The sequence below is a fragment of the Streptopelia decaocto genome, assembly GCF_964273445.1.
Source record: "Streptopelia decaocto genome assembly, chromosome: 21".
NCBI lineage: Eukaryota > Metazoa > Chordata > Aves > Columbiformes > Columbidae > Streptopelia > Streptopelia decaocto.
In genome coordinates, this window is record NC_138676.1 from 19,259 (window position 1) to 41,597 (window position 22,339).

At 56.6% G+C, this 22,339-nt stretch overlaps 1 protein-coding gene and 3 long non-coding RNA genes across 4 annotated transcripts; all 4 read right to left on the minus strand.

Annotated features, from left to right (window-relative positions):
* Positions 1 to 5,209: 5,209 nt before the first annotated feature.
* Positions 5,210 to 6,821, minus strand: LOC309448669 (uncharacterized protein; the record flags this gene model as incomplete). Its single annotated transcript, XM_082070398.1, has 8 exons — positions 5,210 to 5,318; positions 5,408 to 5,485; positions 5,570 to 5,608; positions 5,684 to 5,738; positions 5,837 to 5,894; positions 5,986 to 6,037; positions 6,115 to 6,176; positions 6,789 to 6,821. 8 exons carry the CDS (start codon positions 6,819 to 6,821, stop codon positions 5,312 to 5,314), a joined length of 384 nt encoding a protein of 127 aa, XP_081926524.1. The 3' UTR covers positions 5,210 to 5,311.
* Positions 6,822 to 7,551: 730 nt separating this feature from the next.
* Positions 7,552 to 8,082, minus strand: LOC309448760. Its single transcript, XR_014185844.1, has 4 exons — positions 7,959 to 8,082; positions 7,793 to 7,867; positions 7,657 to 7,711; positions 7,552 to 7,581 (listed from the first exon to the last, which is right to left on the minus strand). It is a non-coding gene; the product is annotated as an uncharacterized lncRNA (long non-coding RNA).
* A 1,546-nt stretch (positions 8,083 to 9,628) lies between these two features.
* On the minus strand, positions 9,629 to 9,980 carry LOC309448759. Its single transcript, XR_014185843.1, has 3 exons — positions 9,932 to 9,980; positions 9,766 to 9,840; positions 9,629 to 9,684 (listed from the first exon to the last, which is right to left on the minus strand). It is a non-coding gene; the product is annotated as an uncharacterized lncRNA (long non-coding RNA).
* Positions 9,981 to 13,075: 3,095 nt separating this feature from the next.
* Positions 13,076 to 13,623, minus strand: LOC309448801. Its single transcript, XR_014185855.1, has 3 exons — positions 13,453 to 13,623; positions 13,339 to 13,377; positions 13,076 to 13,254 (listed from the first exon to the last, which is right to left on the minus strand). It is a non-coding gene; the product is annotated as an uncharacterized lncRNA (long non-coding RNA).
* Positions 13,624 to 22,339: the final 8,716 nt, after the last annotated feature.

Consider the following 22,339-nt stretch of genomic DNA (forward strand, 5'->3'; position numbering starts at 1 on the left):
GTACAGACGGGACATCTTAGAAGAAACTGCCCTCGATACGCTTAGCGGCGTTACAAAAATGGCATAACTGCCCAATTAGTCCGGTAGCAGATTCTCTTTACGGTGTGGGAGTTGTACGAACGCTACGTACAGCGCTTTTGCGGTGAGTTTCCAATGCCTTGTTGTTTGAGGCATCGTTAGATGTGTGGAACGTGTTCGATTATAGGACAGTGCCAGTATTTATAATGCATATAAAAAGCCACTCTAACCTACCAGGTGGTCTAGTTGAGGGAAACAACATTATACGCAAACTTGAGGCAGTGACAGATGTATCTCCTTTTGAACAAGCCAGACGGGCTCAGGAGTACTTCCGTCTATCCTCGGCATCGCTCCGAAAGCGGTTTGCGCTTACCGAGGAACGAGCTCGATCCGTTGTTGCGGATCGTGTCCCGATCGTGCCCGCGTAATGCCTTTGCGACAAAAAGGAGTAAATCCTCGGGGCTTGCGGCCGGGTCAGTTACGGCAAATCGATATTACTGAATTTGCACCGTTTGGCCGACAAAAGTACATTCGTGTGTCCGTAGATACCTGTGTGGGGCTGCTGCTGGAGTCCTCAGCAAATGCAAAAGCGGTAAAGCGTTATTTATTACGAGCTTTTGCTGTCACGGGTGTTCCTACGCAGATTTAAACAGAGAATGGTCTCGCGTATCGTTCTGACACGCTTGCGACCTTCCTCGTCCGGTGAAATGTACGACACCTGTTCGGAGTCCCTTATAATTCTCCTGTCCGGGCAATTATTGAGCGTGCACATGGCACCCTGAAAAATCTTTCGTCTGTTTTGAAAAAACAAGGGGGAATTGGTGTGAGTCCAGAAGAGGTTTAGATAAAGGCACTGTATGTGATGAACTGGCTTAATCCTAAAAGTGAGACTGAAATGGAACCTGTTGTTATGCACTGTATAAAAAATGTCAAAGACTTTCCCGAAAATGTACTTAAGGTTAGTGTGTTTAATCGGACAATGCAACAATGGGAAGGTCCGACATCATTAATAACCTGGGGAAGGTGATATGCTTGTGTTTCTACAGATAACCATAAAAATTTGTGGATCTCAGCAAAGGGGGTGAGACCTTCCTAGCGAACAAATAAGAAACCTATTACAATGACAACAACCTTTAACCTCAAAGGTGTTATCGCTTTTAGCGACGGATGTAGACGATGTTGAGAATACCGCTTGTCCCGTCCCGACAGATGGAATGAGGAATGAGTTGACTCTGAACGTGACACGCGCCCCGACTCGACGGATGAGATCGGGTGTGAGTTAACTCCGGGTAATTCGGCGGGGCGATGCGAAGTGAATGACAGACGATCGTTCCGGGGGTCCAAATATGAATTTACTAAAAGCACATGGTGGTATACAAATTACAGCAATCGGTGACTTGGCAAAAGTATGTTATAATACCACAAAACTTATCAATACATTGACAGCAAAAGCCCTTCTAAAAGCAGTGGATTGGCAACAATTACTAACTGTAATGCAAAACTTAACAAGACTTTAGCAGCAGAACTTAAACATATAAATACCATTGTAAGGAAAAGGAAGAGAGAGAGAAGAGGAAAACTAAGATATCAGAAAGAGAAAGGGAGAGAGACAGAGAGAGAGACGGACAGTAAGATATCACCGCTCCACGGGTACGTCGGTCCCGCGACGACCTCCGGAGGGGGGGACGCGTTGAAGATTTACACGCCGCCGACCGGTATCGTACGTGAGGTTGTTTTATAAGCCGGTTCATTTACGTGCAAGATAGGAGAAGGCGGTTCGTCTCCTCCCTCTGCTCGCTCTTCCTGCTAATTTGGAAAACTCTTTGGGAAAGACTCTGGGGTCTTCAAACTAGGGGAAAGTTCACGGTACTGACCAGAAGCGAGTTGTCTTGCCCGTCAGGGGTAGCTGTTGGTTCGCGGTCTCTTCGGGTAGTTGGTTGTCCGACAGATGGTTCATCTCTATCATGCCAATTAGGCCATGAAACCTTTCACGGCAACACTGTTAATTGTCCGTATCTTCCAAGGTGTCTGCCTTCGTGGCCATAAAACTTTGGGAAAGATAACATGAGGTGTCATCTATCTCTTCCTCCCAACGTAACTAAAAACAGACGTTTAATGGATAACAAGGTCTTTGTTCTGCTAAACATGAGGGGCAGTACTTCAAGGTTGTCCCACCACTTTGTAAAACAGAGCAGCGATTAATTTTGTATTATTAGCCATGGTCACAGTTATGAAGAGTTTGACAGTGTGAAATACAGCGTATTTTTTAGGTTCAAACAACACATACAGTCTTCAAAGCATGATACAGCTTAGGAACATTAAGGCTAATATAATTACAATTAACAAGAACAGTTCCGTTTTCAATATTCCTTTGAACCAAACTGGGTATCCAACTCAGAAAACCCAACATCTTCTGTTATTTTCATGTTCTGCAAATCTTTTATCTTATATTTTATTTAATACAATATTAACGAGGGGGAGATGTAGTGGCAGAGCCCCCCCTCCTGGAGGGATGGGGTTGTCGCCAGCCTGGCGGAGCGGTGAAGCCAGAGACCAAGGAAACAAAAGGAGCCCCATTAGAAGGTAACAATGAATGAGCAAGCGCGGGACACGCGTGTGCAGAGCGCGTGGACAGTGCGTGCAGCCTATCACGTTATTGTATAGCATGTGTTACAACCCATCACATTGTTACAAGGCACGTGGAGAGGGCAGCTTTGGTATAAAGCTAACCCGGTCCGACAGCAAAGTGAACTCGGTAAAATCACATTGGTGCGTCAGGTTCCGTCTCTCGCATGGAAAAGCGACAATACAGTCCAAGAGTAATAGTTGAGTCTGGGGTCTTTGTGATTCTCAGAGGATTTTTTGTACTGATCACAGACAGGTATTTGATTTGTGCAGCTGTAGATATTATTTACAGTCATATTAACAATGTGGTCACCTAAAAAAAAAAAAAATTATTAGAATACTCTGTGAAAAAACAGCACACTACAGAAAACGGTAGTCAAAAACAGTCTTGAGTAAGAACTGTAAAACACCAGTAAAGGGACTGTCCACCCTCCTGCCCATCGCAACTCCATGCCAGATGATCGTACAATCTTTGCCTACGCAATTTAATGTGTCAACAAATTAACGGTGGACGCCTAGAGCTCAGTACACCCACCCCTGACTCTACAAGTCCAGGCACAGCAGCTCCGAGCCAAACATCCACATGTGCACACCAAGGCTCCACAGAACGTGATAGACAACATGACTCCAACAACAACAAAAAAGCTAAACAACAAGAACAACTCCAAGACCAGACACGGCATCGATCAAAAGAACCTGCAGGGAGGCAGTGGTAAGGCAAGGGGCCACTACTGCAACCCCAGAATAAAAAGGAACCAAACTCCACGACACCGCCGCAACGAGCCGAGACGGCAGCACCAGCGCAAAAAGCTGGTGCAAACCCTAAAAACTTCAAGATGCTGGGAAGAAGTGCCAGTCCCTCAGACTGGATGAGTAGAGAGCAGAGCTGCCGACGCAGCCCTCAACAACACCATAAACACAACTGAACGGAAAGGTTCAAAACGCAAGGACCTGCCACGCTTTCAATTGCTGATACAAGAAAACCAGCAGACGATTAGCGCTACGCCAATCGGCACCGGCGTTCCAGATCCTGGGACGGCACCCGAGATGCCTTTCGTGTCCCTCGAACGCAACGAGACCCCAGGGTCGTCTGACAGGCGCAAGGCAGGCTTCCCGAACTACACCACAACGCAGACACAGGTTGGAGCTGCCCTGCCCGGCACAAGCAGGCATCGCACTGTGAAATCCCCCAGGCCCTTTACCTGCGCCAAGGGGACGGTTCCTGGACGGCCCTTGCCCCGAACAGAACTAAACCCCCCGTCCCTGCGGTTCCCAGCCCCTCCCCAGCCCTCGTGCCTCCACTTATCTGTCAGAGGGCCAAGGGGCTGCATCAACCTTCAGAGAAAAACACCACGTGCGCTAATAAGCATCTTCCTGCATTGCCCAATTTCTCATCAACATCTGCAGTAACACAAGAAAATACACACTCACTTAGCAGAGACAACACACATTATACAGGCACACAGCACATCTTCCCACTGACACCACCCAACGACCCACCTGCTTACAGCGCACAGCTCGCCTCCTCTGTCGCTCTTTCGTGCCAAGTTGTCCCTCTGCACCTGAAATCAAGGTATTCAGCAAGTCACCCAGCAGCTCATCAACAGCTTGACCATCCCAAAGGTCTGCTTTCTGTTTAGGAATCCCACCAGAAGCTCTAATTGAGTCTCTAAAACACTGGGGAAGGGACAGTCCGCTCCCCTGCCCACGGCTACTCCATCCCAGATGACTGCACAACCTTTGCCTGCGCAGTTTAACATGTCAACAGATCAACCGTGCACCCCTAGAGCTCCGTCCACCCACCCCGACTCCACGTCTCCGGGCAGAGCAGCTCCCAGCCAAAGGTGCACGTGCGCAGACAGACGCACCTCAGAACGTTATCGACAACACATCAACAGCACCAAAAACGCTCTATAACAACAACGACTCCAAACCAGAGACTGCATCGATCAAAAGAACCTGCAGGGAGGCAGCGGTGAGGCGAGGAGTCTCTACCGCAACCCCAGAAAAAAATAAGAGCCGAACATCACGGCCCCTTACGAGACGGCGGCGCTGGCGCAAACACACAGAGACGGCGGCACTGGCGCAAACACACAGAGACGGCGGCACGGCTTAAAAACTTCAAGATGCTGGGAAGAAGTGCCAGTCCTTGAGACTGGATGCGTAGAGAGCAGAGCTGCCGACGCAGCCCGCAACGACACCAGAAAACACAACTGACCAGAAACGTCCGAAACGCAAGGACCTCCCATGCTTTCAATTGCTGATACAAGAAAACCAGCACCCGATTGGCGCTACGCCAGTCGGCACCGGCGTTCCGGATCCCGGGATGGCACCCGAGATGCCTTTCGTGTTCCTCGAACGCAACGAGACCCCAGGATCGTCTGACAGGCGCAAGGCAGGCTTCCTGAACTACACAACGCAGACGCAGGCTGGAGCTGCCCTGCCCGGCACACGCTGGCATCGCACTGTAAAGTTCCCTGGGCCCTTTACCCACCCAAAGGGGACTTTCCCTTACCAGAACTTAACCCCCGTCCCTGCAATTCCCAGCCCCTTCCCAGCCCTCGTGCCTCCACTTAGTTTTCAGAGGGCCAAGGGACCGAACCCGTCTTCAACAGAGGAAAACGCAACGTGCGCGAACGGCCGTCTTCCTGCATCGCCGGGTTCCTCTTCAGCGTCTGCAGGAACACGAGAAAACGCACGCTCGCTACAGCGTCCCGGCACACGGCGTCGTGGGGTAAACGCCGACCCCTTCTGCAACACCCACCTCCTGCTAAGTTCCACGGCGTTCCGTTCGGCGCGTCGTGCCGCGGGCGCGGTCACCAACCCTCGTTGCTCGTGACGCCTAAGACGGCGAGAAGCAAAAGAACTGTAGCGCCTGGAACGAGTCCCCGGCCCCACGCTCCTCCTCGCCCCTAGCCCGGCTCACCGCAAATGCTCCTCCCAGGTCAAAGGGCCCACAAAGCGCCTGCAAAGCGAGAAGGAAACACTGAAACAAGTCACCGGGCAATACCGGGCTCCTCAACGCCCACCGCCGCCTCACCTTCTCGGCTGCCGGCCGGCGTGCGGCTTCGCCCCTCCCGGCTCGTCTGCGGCACCTGCAAAACCAGAGGCACGCGCTCGGACGCCGCCCGAAAACACAGCCTGCCCGCAGACGCCCCCATCTCGCCCTCCCTTACCTGGGCCGCTCGCTCACCTGGCCGCCCTTGCTTTTGGCTGCTACGCTGTTGACCACAAAGACGTTCAGCTACCGCCTGTAAAACACAACCAAAGGACGGTCAGACTTGCACCAGCAACGCGGGACCGGAAACCAGCTGCCGCTTCAGTCCAGCACTCCGTGCTCACCTTGCCCCAGGAGCTGCGCTGCCGATACCCAGCTTTCCTCTTCGCTTCACACCTAGGAAAAGCAGAAACGACCGGGCTTAGCTAGAGCCACACGGCACAGCTTCTCTCTGGCACGACGCAACGACCCACCTGCTTACGGCGCACAGCTCGCCTGCTCTGTCGCTCTTTCGTGCCAAGTTGTCCCTCTGCACCTGAAATCAAGGTATTCAACAAGTCACCCAGCAGCTCATCAACAGCTTGACCATTCCACAGGTCTGCTTTCTGTTTAGGAATCCCACCAGAAGCTCTAATTGAGTCTCTAAAACACTGGAGAAGGGACAGTCCGCTCCCCTGCCCACAGCTACTCCATCCCAGATGACTGCACAACCTTTGCCTGCGCAGTTTAACATGCCAACAGATCAACCGTGCACCCCTAGAGCTCCATCCACCCACCCCTGACTCCACGCCTCCGGGCAGAGCAGCTCCCAGCCAAAGGTGCATGTGCGCAGACAGACGCACCTCAGAACGTTATCGACAACACATCAACAGCACCAAAAACGCTCTATAACAACAACGACTCCAAACCAGAGACTGCATCGATCAAAAGAACCTGCAGGGAGGCAGCGGTGAGGCGAGGAGTCTCTACTGCAACCCCAGAAAAAAATAAGAGCCGAACATCATGGCCCCTTATGAGACGGCGGCGCTGGCGCAAACACACAGAGACGGCGGCGCTGGCGCAAACACACAGAGACGGTGGCAAGACTAAGAACTTCTTCCCAGCATCTTGAAGTGCCAGTCCCTTAGACTGGATGGGTAGAGAGCACAGCTGCTGATGATGCAGCCCATAAGGACGCCATAAATCACAACTGACCGGAAACATCCGAAATGCAAACACCATCCACGCTTTCGGCTGATGATACAAGAATCCAGGACCCAATTGGCACCAAGCCAATTGGCACTGGCATTCCAGATCCCGGGATGGCACCCGAGAGGCATGTTGTGCCCGTTGAGCACAACGAGACCCCAGGATCGTCTGACAGGCGCAAGGCAGGCTTCCCGAACTACACAACGCAGACGCAGGCTGGAGCTGCCCTGCCCGGCACACGCTGGCATCGCACTGTAAAGTTCCCTGGGCCCTTTACCCACCCAAAGGGGACTTTCCCTTACCAGAACTTAACCCCCATCCCTGCAATTCCCAGCCCCTTCCCAGCCCTCGTGCCTCCACTTAGCTTTCAGAGGGCCAAGGGACTGAACCTGTCTTCAACAGAGGAAAACGCAACGTGCGCGAACGGCCGTCTTCCTGCATCGCCGGGTTCCTCTTCAGCGTCTGCAGGAACACGAGAAAACGCACGCTCGCTACGGCGTCCCGGCACACGGCGTCGTGGAGTAAACGCCGACCCCTTCTGCAACACCCACCTCCTGCTAAGTTCCACGGCGTTCCGTTCGGCGCGTCGTGCCGCGGGCACGGTCACCAACCCTCGTCGCTCGTGACGCCTAAGACGGCGAGAAGCAAAAGAACTGTAGCGCCTGGAACGAGTCCCCGGCCCCACGCTCCTCCTCGCCCCTAGCCTGGCTCACCGCAAATGCTCCTCCCAGGTCAAAGGGCCCACAAAGCGCCTGCAAAGGGAGAAGGAAACGCTGAACCGAGTCACCGGGCAATACCGGGCTCCTCAACGCCCACCGCCGCCTCACCTTCTCGGCTGCCGGCCGGCGTGCGGCTTTGCCCCTCCCGGCTCGTCTGCGGCACCTGCAAAACCAGAGGCACGCGCTCGGACGCCGCCCGAAAACACAGCCTGCCCGCAGACGCCCCCATCTCGCCCTCCCTTACCTGGGCCGCTCGCTCACCCGGCCGCCCTTGCTTTTGGCTGCCACGCTGTTGACCACGGAGACGTTCAGCTACCACCTGTAAAACACAACCAAAGGACGGTCAGACTTGCACCAGCAACGCGGGACCGGAAACGAGCTGCCGCTTCAGCCCAGCACTCCGTGCTCACCTTGCCCCAGGAGCTGCGCTGCCGATACCCAGCTTTCCTCTTCGCTTCACACCTAGGAAAAGCAGAAACGACCGGGCTTAGCTAGAGCCACACGGCACAGCTTCTCTCTGGCACGACGCAACGACCCACCTGCTTACGGCGCACAGCTCGCCTCCTCTGTCGCTCTTTCGTGCCAAGTTGTCCCTCTGCACCTGAAATCAAGGTATTCAACAAGTCACCCAGCAGCTCATCAACAGCTTGACCATTCCACAGGTCTGCTTTCTGTTTAGGAATCCCACCAGAAGCTCTAATTGAGTCTCTAAAACACTGGAGAAGGGACAGTCCGCTCCCCTGCCCACAGCTACTCCATCCCAGATGACTGCACAACCTTTGCCTGCGCAGTTTAACATGCCAACAGATCAACCGTGCACCCCTAGAGCTCCATCCACCCACCCCTGACTCCACGCCTCCGGGCAGAGCAGCTCCCAGCCAAAGGTGCACGTGCGCAGACAGACGCACCTCAGAACGTTATCGACAACACATCAACAGCACCAAAAACGCTCTATAACAACAACGACTCCAAACCAGAGACTGCATCGATCAAAAGAACCTGCAGGGAGGCAGCAGTGAGGCGAGGAGTCTCTACTGCAACCCCAGAAAAAAATAAGAGCCGAACATCACGGCCCCTTATGAGACGGCGGCGCTGGCGCAAACACACAGAGACGGCGGCGCTGGCGCAAACACACAGAGACGGCGGCAAGACTAAGAACTTCTTCCCAGCATCTTGAAGTGCCAGTCCCTTAGACTGGATGGGTAGAGAGCACAGCTGCTGATGATGCAGCCCAGAAGGACGCCATAAATCACAACTGACCGGAAACATCCGAAATGCAAACACCATCCACACTTTCGGCTGATGATACAAGAATCCAGGACCCAATTGGCACCAAGCCAATTGGCACTGGCATTCCAGATCCCGGGATGGCACCCGAGAGGCATGTTGTGCCCATTGAGCACAACGAGACCCCAGGATCGTCTGACAGGCGCAAGGCAGGCTTCCCGAACTACACAACGCAGACGCAGGCTGGAGCTGCCCTGCCCGGCACACGCTGGCATCGCACTGTAAAGTTCCCTGGGCCCTTTACCCACCCAAAGGGGACTTTCCCTTACCAGAACTTAACCCCCATCCCTGCAATTCCCAGCCCCTTCCCAGCCCTCGTGCCTCCACTTAGCTTTCAGAGGGCCAAGGGACTGAACCTGTCTTCAACAGAGGAAAACGCAACGTGCGCGAACGGCCGTCTTCCTGCATCGCCGGGTTCCTCTTCAGCGTCTGCAGGAACACGAGAAAACGCACGCTCGCTACGGCGTCCCGGCACACGGCGTCGTGGAGTAAACGCCGACCCCTTCTGCAACACCCACCTCCTGCTAAGTTCCACGGCGTTCCGTTCGGCGCGTCGTGCCGCGGGCGCGGTCACCAACCCTCGTCGCTCGTGACGCCTAAGACGGCGAGAAGCAAAAGAACTGTAGCGCCTGGAATGAGTCCCCGGCCCCACGCTCCTCCTCGCCCCTAGCCCGGCTCACCGCAAATGCTCCTCCCAGGTCAAAGGGCCCACAAAGCGCCTGCAAAGGGAGAAGGAAACGCTGAACCGAGTCACCGGGCAATACCGGGCTCCTCAACGCCCACCGCCGCCTCACCTTCTCGGCTGCCGGCCGGCGTGCGGCTTTGCCCCTCCCGGCTCGTCTGCGGCACCTGCAAAACCAGAGGCACGCGCTCGGACGCCGCCCGAAAACACAGCCTGCCCGCAGACGCCCCCATCTCGCCCTCCCTTACCTGGGCCGCTCGCTCACCCGGCCGCCCTTGCTTTTGGCTGCCACGCTGTTGACCACGGAGACGTTCAGCTACCGCCTGTAAAACACAACCAAAGGACGGTCAGACTTGCACCAGCAACGCGGGACCGGAAACCAGCTGCCGCTTCAGCCCAGCACTCCGTGCTCACCTTGCCCGAGGAGCTGCGCTGCCGATACCCAGCTTTCCTCTTCGCTTCACACCTAGGAAAAGCAGAAACAACCGGGCTTAGCTAGAGCCACACGGCACAGCTTCTCTCTGGCACGACGCAACGACCCACCTGCTTACGGCGCACAGCTCGCCTGCTCTGTCGCTCTTTCGTGCCAAGTTGTCCCTCTGCACCTGAAATCAAGGTATTCAACAAGTCACCCAGCAGCTCATCAACAGCTTGACCATCCCACAGGTCTGCTTTCTGTTTAGGAATCCCACCAGAAGCTCTAATTGAGTCTCTAAAACCCTGGGGAAGGGACAGTCCGCTCCCCTGCCCACGGCTACTCCATCCCAGATGACTGCACCACCTTTGCCTGCGCAGTTTAACATGTCAACAGATCAACCGTGCACCCCTAGAGCTCCGTCCACCCACCCCGACTCCACGCCTCCGGGCAGAGCAGCTCCCAGCCAAAGGTGCACGTGCGCAGACAGACGCACCTCAGAACGTTATCGACAACACATCAACAGCACCAAAAACGCTCTATAACAACAACGACCCCAAACCAGAGACTGCATCGATCAAAAGAACCTGCAGGGAGGCAGCGGTGAGGCGAGGAGTCTCTACCGCAACCCCAGAAAAAAATAAGAGCCGAACATCACGGCCCCTTACGAGACGGCGGCGCTGGCGCAAACACACAGAGACGGCGGCACTGGCGCAAACACACAGAGACGGCGGCACTGGCGCAAACACACAGAGACGGCGGCACGGCTTAAAAACTTCAAGATGCTGGGAAGAAGTGCCAGTCCTTGAGACTGGATGCGTAGAGAGCAGAGCTGCCGACGCAGTCCGCAACGACACCAGAAAACACAACTGACCAGAAACGTCCGAAACGCAAGGACCTCCCATGCTTTCAATTGCTGATACAAGAAAACCAGCACCCGATTGGCGCTACGCCAGTCGGCACCGGCGTTCCGGATCCCGGGATGGCACCCGAGATGCCTTTCGTGTTCCTCGAACGCAACGAGACCCCAGGATCGTCTGACAGGCGCAAGGCAGGCTTCCTGAACTACACCACAACGCAGACACCGGCTGGAGCTGCCCTGCCTGGCACACGCTGGCATCGCACTGGGAAATTCCCTGGACCCTTCACCTGCCCAAAGGGGACTGATCCTGGATAGCCCTTGCCCCGAACAGAAATTTACCTCCCTCCCTGCAGTTCCCAGCCCCTCCCCAGCCCTCCAGCCTCCACTTAGCTTTCAGAGGGCCAAGAGACCGAATCCATCTTCAACAGATGAAAACGCCACGTGCGCTGACAGGGATATTCCAGCGTCGCCGGGTTCCTCCTCAACATCTACAGCAACACAACACACGCTGACTAAGCAGAGCAAACACACAGTATAAAGGCACAAGGCACACCTCCCCTCTGACACCACGCGCCGCCCCACCTGCTTACAGTGCTCGGCTCGCCTCTTTTCTCACTCTTTCTTGCCAAGTTGTCCCTCTGCCTACAACCTTTGCCTACACGATAACAGACACAGGCTGGAGCTGCCCTGCCTGGCACAAGCTGGCATCAGTCCGTAAAGTTCCCTGGACCCTTTAGCTGCCCAAAGGGCACTGTTCCTGGACGGTCCTTGCCCCTAGGAGAGCTTTAAACCCCCTCCATGCGATTCCCAGCCCCTCCCCAGCCCTCGAGCCTCCACTTATCTGTCAGAGGGCCAAGGGGTGCATCAATCTTCAGAGAAAAACACCACGTGCACTAATAAGCATCTTCCTGCATTGCCCAATTTCTCCTCAACATCTGCAGTAACACAAGAAAACACACACTCATTTAGCAGAGACAACGCACATTATAAAGGCACACAGCACATCTTCCCACTGACACCACGCAACGACCCACCTGCTTACGGCGCACAGCTCGCCTCCTCTGTCGCTCTTTCGGGCCAAGTTGTCCCTCTGCACCTGAAATCAAGGTATTCAGCAAGTCACCCAGATGCTCATCAACAGCTTGACCATTCCACAGGTCTGCTTTCTGTTTAGGAATCCCACCAGAAGCTCTAATCTGAGTCTCTAAAACCCTGGGGAAGGGACAGTCCGCTCCCCTGTCCACAGCTACTCCATCCCAGATGACTGCACAACCTTTGCCTGCACAGTTTAACATGTCAACAGATCAACCGTGCACCCCTAGAGCTCCGTCCACCCACCCCTGACTCCACGCCTCCGGGCAGAGCAGCTCCAGCCAAATGTGCACGTGCGCAGACAGACGCACCTCAGAACGTTATCGACAACACATCAACAGCACCAAAGACACTCTATAACAAGAATGACTCCAAACCAGAGACTGCATCGATCAAAAGAACCTGCAGGGAGGCAGAGTGAGGCGAGGAGTCTCTACTGCAACCCCAGAAAAAAATAAGAGCCGAACATCACGGCCCCTTATGAGACGGCGGCGCTGGCGCAAACACACAGAGACGGCGGCGCTGGCGCAAACACACAGAGACGGCGGCGCTGGCGCAAACACACAGAGACGGCGGCGCTGGCGCAAACACACAGAGACGGCGGCGCTGGCGCAAACACACAGAGACGGCGGCAAGAGTAAGAACTTCTTCCCAGCATCTTGAAATGCCAGTCCCTTAGACTGGATGGGTAGAGAGCACAACTGCTGATGACGCAACCCAGAATGACACCATAAATCACAACTGACCGGAAACATCCGAAATGCAAACACCATCCACACTTTCGGCTGATGATACAAGAATCCAGGACCCAATTGGCACCAAGCCAATTGGCACTGGCATTCCAGATCCCGGGAAGCACGCAAGATGCATGTTGTGCCCGTTGAGCACAACAAGACCCCAGGATCGTCTGACAGGCGCAAGGCAGGCTTCCCGAACTACACAACGCAGACGCAGGCTGGAGCTGCCCTGCCCGGCACACGCTGGCATCGCACTGTAAAGTTCCCTGGGCCCTTTACCCACCCAAAGGGGACTTTCCCTTACCAGAACTTAACCCCCGTCCCTGCAATTCCCAGCCCCTTCCCAGCCCTCGTGCCTCCACTTAGTTTTCAGAGGGCCAAGGGACCGAACCCGTCTTCAACAGAGGAAAACGCAACGTGCGCGAACGGCCGTCTTCCTGCATCGCCCGGTTCCTCTTCAGCGTCTGCAGGAACACGAGAAAACGCACACTCGCTACGGCGTCCCGGCACACGGCGTCGTGGGGTAAACGCCGACCCCTTCTGCAACACCCACCTCCTGCTAAGTTCCACGGCGTTCCGTTCGGCGCGTCGTGCCGCGGGCGCGGTCACCAACCCTCGTCGCTCGTGACGCCTAAGACGGCGAGAAGCAAAAGAACTGTAGCGCCTGGAACGAGTCCCCGGCCCCACGCTCCTCCTCGCCCCTAGCCCGGCTCACCTCAAATGCTCCTCCCAGGTCAAAGGGCCCACAAAGCGCCTGCAAAGCGAGAAGGAAACACTGAAACGAGTCACCGGGCAATACCGGGCTCCTCAACGCCCACCGCCGCCTCACCTTCTCGGCCGCCGGCCGGCGTGCGGCTTCGCCCCTCCCGGCTCGTCTGCGGCACCTGCAAAACCAGAGGCACGCGCTCGGACGCCGCCCGAAAACACAGCCTGCCCGCAGACGCCCCCATCTCGCCCTCCCTTACCTGGGCCGCTCGCTCACCCGGCCGCCCTTGCTTTTGGCTGCCACGCTGTTGACCACGGAGACGTTCAGCTACCGCCTGTAAAACACAACCAAAGGACGGTCAGACTTGCACCAGCAACGCGGGACCGGAAACCAGCTGCCGCTTCAGCCCAGCACTCCGTGCTCACCTTGCCCCAGGAGCTGCGCTGCCGATACCCAGCTTTCCTCTTCGCTTCACACCTAGGAAAAGCAGAAACGACCGGGCTTAGCTAGAGCCACACGGCACAGCTTCTCTCTGGCACGACGCAACGACCCACCTGCTTACGGCGCACAGCTCGCCTGCTCTGTCGCTCTTTCGTGCCAAGTTGTCCCTCTGCACCTGAAATCAAGGTATTCAACAAGTCACCCAGCAGCTCATCAACAGCTTGACCATCCCACAGGTCTGCTTTCTGTTTAGGAATCCCACCAGAAGCTCTAATTGAGTCTCTAAAACCCTGGGGAAGGGACAGTCCGCTCCCCTGCCCACGGCTACTCCATCCCAGATGACTGCACCACCTTTGCCTGCGCAGTTTAACATGTCAACAGATCAACCGTGCACCCCTAGAGCTCCGTCCACCCACCCCGACTCCACGCCTCCGGGCAGAGCAGCTCCCAGCCAAAGGTGCACGTGCGCAGACAGACGCACCTCAGAACGTTATCGACAACACATCAACAGCACCAAAAACGCTCTATAACAACAACGACCCCAAACCAGAGACTGCATCGATCAAAAGAACCTGCAGGGAGGCAGCGGTGAGGCGAGGAGTCTCTACCGCAACCCCAGAAAAAAATAAGAGACGAACATCACGGCCCCTTACGAGACGGCGGCGCTGGCGCAAACACACAGAGACGGCGGCACTGGCGCAAACACACAGAGACGGCGGCACTGGCGCAAACACACAGAGACGGCGGCACGGCTTAAAAACTTCAAGATGCTGGGAAGAAGTGCCAGTCCTTGAGACTGGATGCGTAGAGAGCAGAGCTGCCGACGCAGTCCGCAACGACACCAGAAAACACAACTGACCAGAAACGTCCGAAACGCAAGGACCTCCCATGCTTTCAATTGCTGATACAAGAAAACCAGCACCCGATTGGCGCTACGCCAGTCGGCACCGGCGTTCCGGATCCCGGGATGGCACCCGAGATGCCTTTCGTGTTCCTCGAACGCAACGAGACCCCAGGATCGTCTGACAGGCGCAAGGCAGGCTTCCTGAACTACACCACAACGCAGACACCGGCTGGAGCTGCCCTGCCCGGCACACGCTGGCATCGCACTGGGAAATTCCCTGGACCCTTCACCTGCCCAAAGGGGACTGATCCTGGATAGCCCTTGCCCCGAACAGAAATTTACCTCCCTCCCTGCAGTTCCCAGCCCCTCCCCAGCCCTCCAGCCTCCACTTAGCTTTCAGAGGGCCAAGAGACCGAATCCATCTTCAACAGATGAAAACGCCACGTGCGCTGACAGGGATATTCCAGCGTCGCCGGGTTCCTCCTCAACATCTACAGCAACACAACACACGCTGACTAAGCAGAGCAAACACACAGTATAAAGGCACAAGGCACACCTCCCCTCTGACACCACGCGCCGCCCCACCTGCTTACAGTGCTCGGCTCGCCTCTTTTCTCACTCTTTCTTGCCAAGTTGTCCCTCTGCCTACAACCTTTGCCTACACGATAACAGACACAGGCTGGAGCTGCCCTGCCTGGCACAAGCTGGCATCAGTCCGTAAAGTTCCCTGGACCCTTTAGCTGCCCAAAGGGCACTGTTCCTGGACGGTCCTTGCCCCTAGGAGAGCTTTAAACCCCCTCCATGCGATTCCCAGCCCCTCCCCAGCCCTCGAGCCTCCACTTATCTGTCAGAGGGCCAAGGGGTGCATCAATCTTCAGAGAAAAACACCACGTGCACTAATAAGCATCTTCCTGCATTGCCCAATTTCTCCTCAACATCTGCAGTAACACAAGAAAACACACACTCATTTAGCAGAGACAACGCACATTATAAAGGCACACAGCACATCTTCCCACTGACACCACGCAACGACCCACCTGCTTACGGCGCACAGCTCGCCTCCTCTGTCGCTCTTTCGTGCCAAGTTGTCCCTCTGCACCTGAAATCAAGGTATTCAGCAAGTCACCCAGATGCTCATCAACAGCTTGACCATTCCACAGGTCTGCTTTCTGTTTAGGAATCCCACCAGAAGCTCTAATCTGAGTCTCTAAAACCCTGGGGAAGGGACAGTCCGCTCCCCTGTCCACAGCTACTCCATCCCAGATGACTGCACAACCTTTGCCTGCACAGTTTAACATGTCAACAGATCAACCGTGCACCCCTAGAGCTCCGTCCACCCACCCCTGACTCCACGCCTCCGGGCAGAGCAGCTCCAGCCAAATGTGCACGTGCGCAGACAGACGCACCTCAGAACGTTATCGACAACACATCAACAGCACCAAAGACACTCTATAACAAGAATGACTCCAAACCAGAGACTGCATCGATCAAAAGAACCTGCAGGGAGGCAGAGTGAGGCAAGGAGTCTCTACTGCAACCCCAGAAAAAAATAAGAGCCGAACATCACGGCCCCTTATGAGACGGCGGCACTGGCGCAAACACACAGAGACGGCGGCGCTGGCGCAAACACACAGAGACGGCGGCGCTGGCGCAAACACACAGAGACGGCGGCGCTGGCGCAAACACACAGAGACGGCGGCGCTGGCGCAAACACACAGAGACGGCGGCAAGAGTAAGAACTTCTTCCCAGCATCTTGAAATGCCAGTCCCTTAGACTGGATGGGTAGAGAGCACAACTGCTGATGACGCAACCCAGAATGACACCATAAATCACAACTGACCGGAAACATCCGAAATGCAAACACCATCCACACTTTCGGCTGATGATACAAGAATCCAGGACCCAATTGGCACCAAGCCAATTGGCACTGGCATTCCAGATCCCGGGAAGCACGCAAGATGCATGTTGTGCCCGTTGAGCACAACAAGACCCCAGGATCGTCTGACAGGCGCAAGGCAGGCTTCCCGAACTACACAACGCAGACGCAGGCTGGAGCTGCCCTGCCCGGCACACGCTGGCATCGCACTGTAAAGTTCCCTGGGCCCTTTACCCACCCAAAGGGGACTTTCCCTTACCAGAACTTAACCCCCGTCCCTGCAATTCCCAGCCCCTTCCCAGCCCTCGTGCCTCCACTTAGTTTTCAGAGGGCCAAGGGACCGAACCCGTCTTCAACAGAGGAAAACGCAACGTGCGCGAACGGCCGTCTTCCTGCATCGCCCGGTTCCTCTTCAGCGTCTGCAGGAACACGAGAAAACGCACACTCGCTACGGCGTCCCGGCACACGGCGTCGTGGGGTAAACGCCGACCCCTTCTGCAACACCCACCTCCTGCTAAGTTCCACGGCGTTCCGTTCGGCGCGTCGTGCCGCGGGCGCGGTCACCAACCCTCGTCGCTCGTGACGCCTAAGACGGCGAGAAGCAAAAGAACTGTAGCGCCTGGAACGAGTCCCCGGCCCCACGCTCCTCCTCGCCCCTAGCCCGGCTCACCTCAAATGCTCCTCCCAGGTCAAAGGGCCCACAAAGCGCCTGCAAAGCGAGAAGGAAACACTGAAACGAGTCACCGGGCAATACCGGGCTCCTCAACGCCCACCGCCGCCTCACCTTCTCGGCCGCCGGCCGGCGTGCGGCTTCGCCCCTCCCGGCTCGTCTGCGGCACCTGCAAAACCAGAGGCACGCGCTCGGACGCCGCCCGAAAACACAGCCTGCCCGCAGACGCCCCCATCTCGCCCTCCCTTACCTGGGCCGCTCGCTCACCCGGCCGCCCTTGCTTTTGGCTGCCACGCTGTTGACCACGGAGACGTTCAGCTACCGCCTGTAAAACACAACCAAAGGACAGTCAGACTTGCACCAGCAACGCGGGACCGGAAACCAGCTGCCGCTTCAGCCCAGCACTCCGTGCTCACCTTGCCCCAGGAGCTGCGCTGCCGATACCCAGCTTTCCTCTTCGCTTCACACCTAGGAAAAGCAGAAACGACCGGGCTTAGCTAGAGCCACACGGCACAGCTTCTCTCTGGCACGACGCAACGACCCACCTGCTTACGGCGCACAGCTCGCCTGCTCTGTCGCTCTTTCGTGCCAAGTTGTCCCTCTGCACCTGAAATCAAGGTATTCAACAAGTCACCCAGCAGCTCATCAACAGCTTGACCATTCCACAGGTCTGCTTTCTGTTTAGGAATCCCACCAGAAGCTCTAATTGAGTCTCTAAAACACTGGAGAAGGGACAGTCCGCTCCCCTGCCCACAGCTACTCCATCCCAGATGACTGCACAACCTTTGCCTGCGCAGTTTAACATGCCAACAGATCAACCGTGCACCCCTAGAGCTCCATCCACCCACCCCTGACTCCACGCCTCTGGGCAGAGCAGCTCCCAGCCAAAGGTGCACGTGCGCAGACAGACGCACCTCAGAACGTTATCGACAACACATCAACAGCACCAAAAACGCTCTATAACAACAACGACTCCAAACCAGAGACTGCATCGATCAAAAGAACCTGCAGGGAGGCAGCAGTGAGGCGAGGAGTCTCTACTGCAACCCCAGAAAAAAATAAGAGCCGAACATCACGGCTCCTTATGAGACGGCGGCGCTGGCGCAAACACACAGAGACGGCGGCGCTGGCGCAAACACACAGAGACGGCGGCAAGACTAAGAACTTCTTCCCAGCATCTTGAAGTGCCAGTCCCTTAGACTGGATGGGTAGAGAGCACAGCTGCTGATGACGCAACCCAGAATGACGCCATAAATCACAACTGACCGGAAACATCCGAAATGCAAACACCATCCACGCTTTCGGCTGATGATACAAGAATCCAGGACCCAATTGGCACCAAGCCAATTGGCACTGGCATTCCAGATCCCGGGATGGCACCCGAGATGCATGTTGTGCCCATTGAGCACAACGAGACCCCAGGATCGTCTGACAGGCGCAAGGCAGGCTTCCCGAACTACACAACGCAGACGCAGGCTGGAGCTGCCCTGCCCGGCACACGCTGGCATCGCACTGTAAAGTTCCCTGGGCCCTTTACGCACCCAAAGGGGACCTTCCCTTACCAGAACTTAACCCCCATCCCTGCAATTCCCAGCCCCTTCCCAGCCCTCGTGCCTCCACTTAGCTTTCAGAGGGCCAAGGGACTGAACCTGTCTTCAACAGAGGAAAATGCAACGTGCGCGAACGGCCGTCTTCCTGCATCGCCGGGTTCCTCTTCAGCGTCTGCAGGAACACGAGAAAACGCACGCTCGCTACGGCGTCCCGGCACACGGCGTCGTGGAGTAAACGCCGACCCCTTCTGCAACACCCACCTCCTGCTAAGTTCCACGGCGTTCCGTTCGGCGCGTCGTGCCGCGGGCACGGTCACCAACCCTCGTCTCTCGTGACGCCTAAGACGGCGAGAAGCAAAAGAACTGTAGCGCCTGGAACGAGTCCCCGGCCCCACGCTCCTCCTCGCCCCTAGCCCGGCTCACCGCAAATGCTCCTCCCAGGTCAAAGGGCCCACAAAGCGCCTGCAAAGGGAGAAGGAAACGCTGAACCGAGTCACCGGGCAATACCGGGCTCCTCAACGCCCACCGCCGCCTCACCTTCTCGGCTGCCGGCCGGCGTGCGGCTTTGCCCCTCCCGGCTCGTCTGCGGCACCTGCAAAACCAGAGGCACGCGCTCGGACGCCGCCCGAAAACACAGCCTGCCCGCAGACGCCCCCATCTCGCCCTCCCTTACCTGGGCCGCTCGCTCACCCGGCCGCCCTTGCTTTTGGCTGCCACGCTGTTGACCACGGAGACGTTCAGCTACCGCCTGTAAAACACAACCAAAGGACGGTCAGACTTGCACCAGCAACACGGGACCGGAAACGAGCTGCCGCTTCAGCCCAGCACTCCGTGCTCACCTTGCCCGAGGAGCTGCGCTGCCGATACCCAGCTTTCCTCTTCGCTTCACACCTAGGAAAAGCAGAAACGAACGGGCTTAGCTAGAGCCACACGGCACAGCTTCTCTCTGGCACGACGCACCGACCCACCTGCTTACGGCGCACAGCTCGCCTGCTCTGTCGCTCTTTCGTGCCAAGTTGTCCCTCTGCACCTGAAATCAAGGTATTCAACAAGTCACCCAGCAGCTCATCAACAGCTTGACCATTCCACAGGTCTGCTTTCTGTTTAGGAATCCCACCAGAAGCTCTAATTGAGTCTCTAAAACACTGGAGAAGGGACAGTCCGCTCCCCTGCCCACAGCTACTCCATCCCAGATGACTGCACAACCTTTGCCTGCGCAGTTTAACACGTCAACAGATCAACCGTGCACCCCTAGAGCTCCGTCCACCCACCCCGACTCCACGCCTCCGGGCAGAGCAGCTCCTAGCCAAAGGTGCACGTGCGCAGACAGACGCACCTCAGAACGTTATCGACAACACATCAACAGCACCAAAAACGCTCTATAACAACAACGACTCCAAACCAGAGACTGCATCGATCAAAAGAACCTGCAGGGAGGCAGCAGTGAGGCGAGGAGTCTCTACTGCAACCCCAGAAAAAAATAAGAGACGAACATCACGGCCCCTTATGAGACGGCGGCGCTGGCGCAAACACACAGAGACGGCGGCGCTGGCGCAAACACACAGAGACGGCGGCAAGACTAAGAACTTCTTCCCAGCATCTTGAAGTGCCAGTCCCTTAGACTGGATGGGTAGAGAGCACAGCTGCTGATGATGCAGCCCAGAAGGACGCCATAAATCACAACTGACCGGAAACATCCGAAATGCAAACACCATCCACACTTTCGGCTGATGATACAAGAATCCAGGACCCAATTGGCACCAAGCCAATTGGCACTGGCATTCCAGATCCCGGGATGGCACCCAAGATGCATGTTGTGCCCGTTGAGCACAACGAGACCCCAGGATCGTCTGACAGGCGCAAGGCAGGCTTCCCGAACTACACAACGCAGACGCAGGCTGGAGCTGCCCTGCCCGGCACACGCTGGCATCGCACTGTAAAGTTCCCTGGGCCCTTTACCCACCCAAAGGGGACTTTCCCTTACCAGAACTTAACCCCCATCCCTGCAATTCCCAGCCCCTTCCCAGCCCTCGTGCCTCCACTTAGCTTTCAGAGGGCCAAGGGACTGAACCTGTCTTCAACAGAGGAAAACGCAACGTGCGCGAACGGCCGTCTTCCTGCATCGCCGGGTTCCTCTTCAGCGTCTGCAGGAACACGAGAAAACGCACGCTCGCTACGGCGTCCCGGCACACGGCGTCGTGGAGTAAACGCCGACCCCTTCTGCAACACCCACCTCCTGCTAAGTTCCACGGCGTTCCGTTCGGCGCGTCGTGCCGCAGGCACGGTCACCAACCCTCGTCGCTCGTGACGCCTAAGACGGTGAGAAGCAAAAGAACTGTAGCGCCTGGAACGAGTCCCCGGCCCCACGCTCCTCCTCGCCCCTAGCCCGGCTCACCTCAAATGCTCCTCCCAGGTCAAAGGGCCCACAAAGCGCCTGCAAAGGGAGAAGGAAACGCTGAACCGAGTCACCGGGCAATACCGGGCTCCTCAACGCCCACCGCCGCCTCACCTTCTCGGCTGCCGGCCGGCGTGCGGCTTCGCCCCTCCCGGCTCGTCTGCGGCACCTGCAAAACCAGAGGCACGCGCTCGGACGCCGCCCGAAAACACAGCCTGCCCGCAGACGCCCCCATCTCGCCCTCCCTTACCTGGGCCGCTCGCTCACCCGGCCGCCCTTGCTTTTGGCTGCCACGCTGTTGACCACGGAGACGTTCAGCTACCGCCTGTAAAACACAACCAAAGGACGGTCAGACTTGCACCAGCAACGCGGGACCGGAAACGAGCTGCCGCTTCAGCCCAGCAATCCGTGCTCACCTTGCCCCAGGAGCTGCGCTGCCGATACCCAGCTTTCCTCTTCGCTTCACACCTAGGAAAAGCAGAAACGACCGGGCTTAGCTAGAGCCACACGGCACAGCTTCCCTCTGGCACCACGCACCGACCCACCTGCTTACGGCGCACAGCTCGCCTGCTCTGTCGCTCTTTCGTGCCAAGTTGTCCCTCTGCACCTGAAATCAAGGTATTCAACAAGTCACCCAGCAGCTCATCAACAGCTTGACCATCCCACAGGTCTGCTTTCTGTTTAGGAATCCCACCAGAAGCTCTAATTGAGTCTCTAAAACCCTGGGGAAGGGACAGTCCGCTCCCCTGCCCACGGCTACTCCATCCCAGATGACTGCACCACCTTGGCCTGCGCAGTTTAACATGTCAACAGATCAACCGTGCACCCCTAGAGCTCCGTCCACCCACCCCGACTCCACGCCTCCGGGCAGAGCAGCTCCCAGCCAAAGGTGCACGTGCGCAGACAGACGCACCTCAGAACGTTATCGACAACACATCAACAGCACCAAAAACGCTCTATAACAACAACGACCCCAAACCAGAGACTGCATCGATCAAAAGAACCTGCAGGGAGGCAGCGGTGAGGCGAGGAGTCTCTACCGCAACCCCAGAAAAAAATAAGAGCCGAACATCACGGCCCCTTACGAGACGGCGGCGCTGGCGCAAACACACAGAGACGGCGGCACTGGCGCAAACACACAGAGACGGCGGCACGGCTTAAAAACTTCAAGATGCTGGGAAGAAGTGCCAGTCCTTGAGACTGGATGCGTAGAGAGCAGAGCTGCCGACGCAG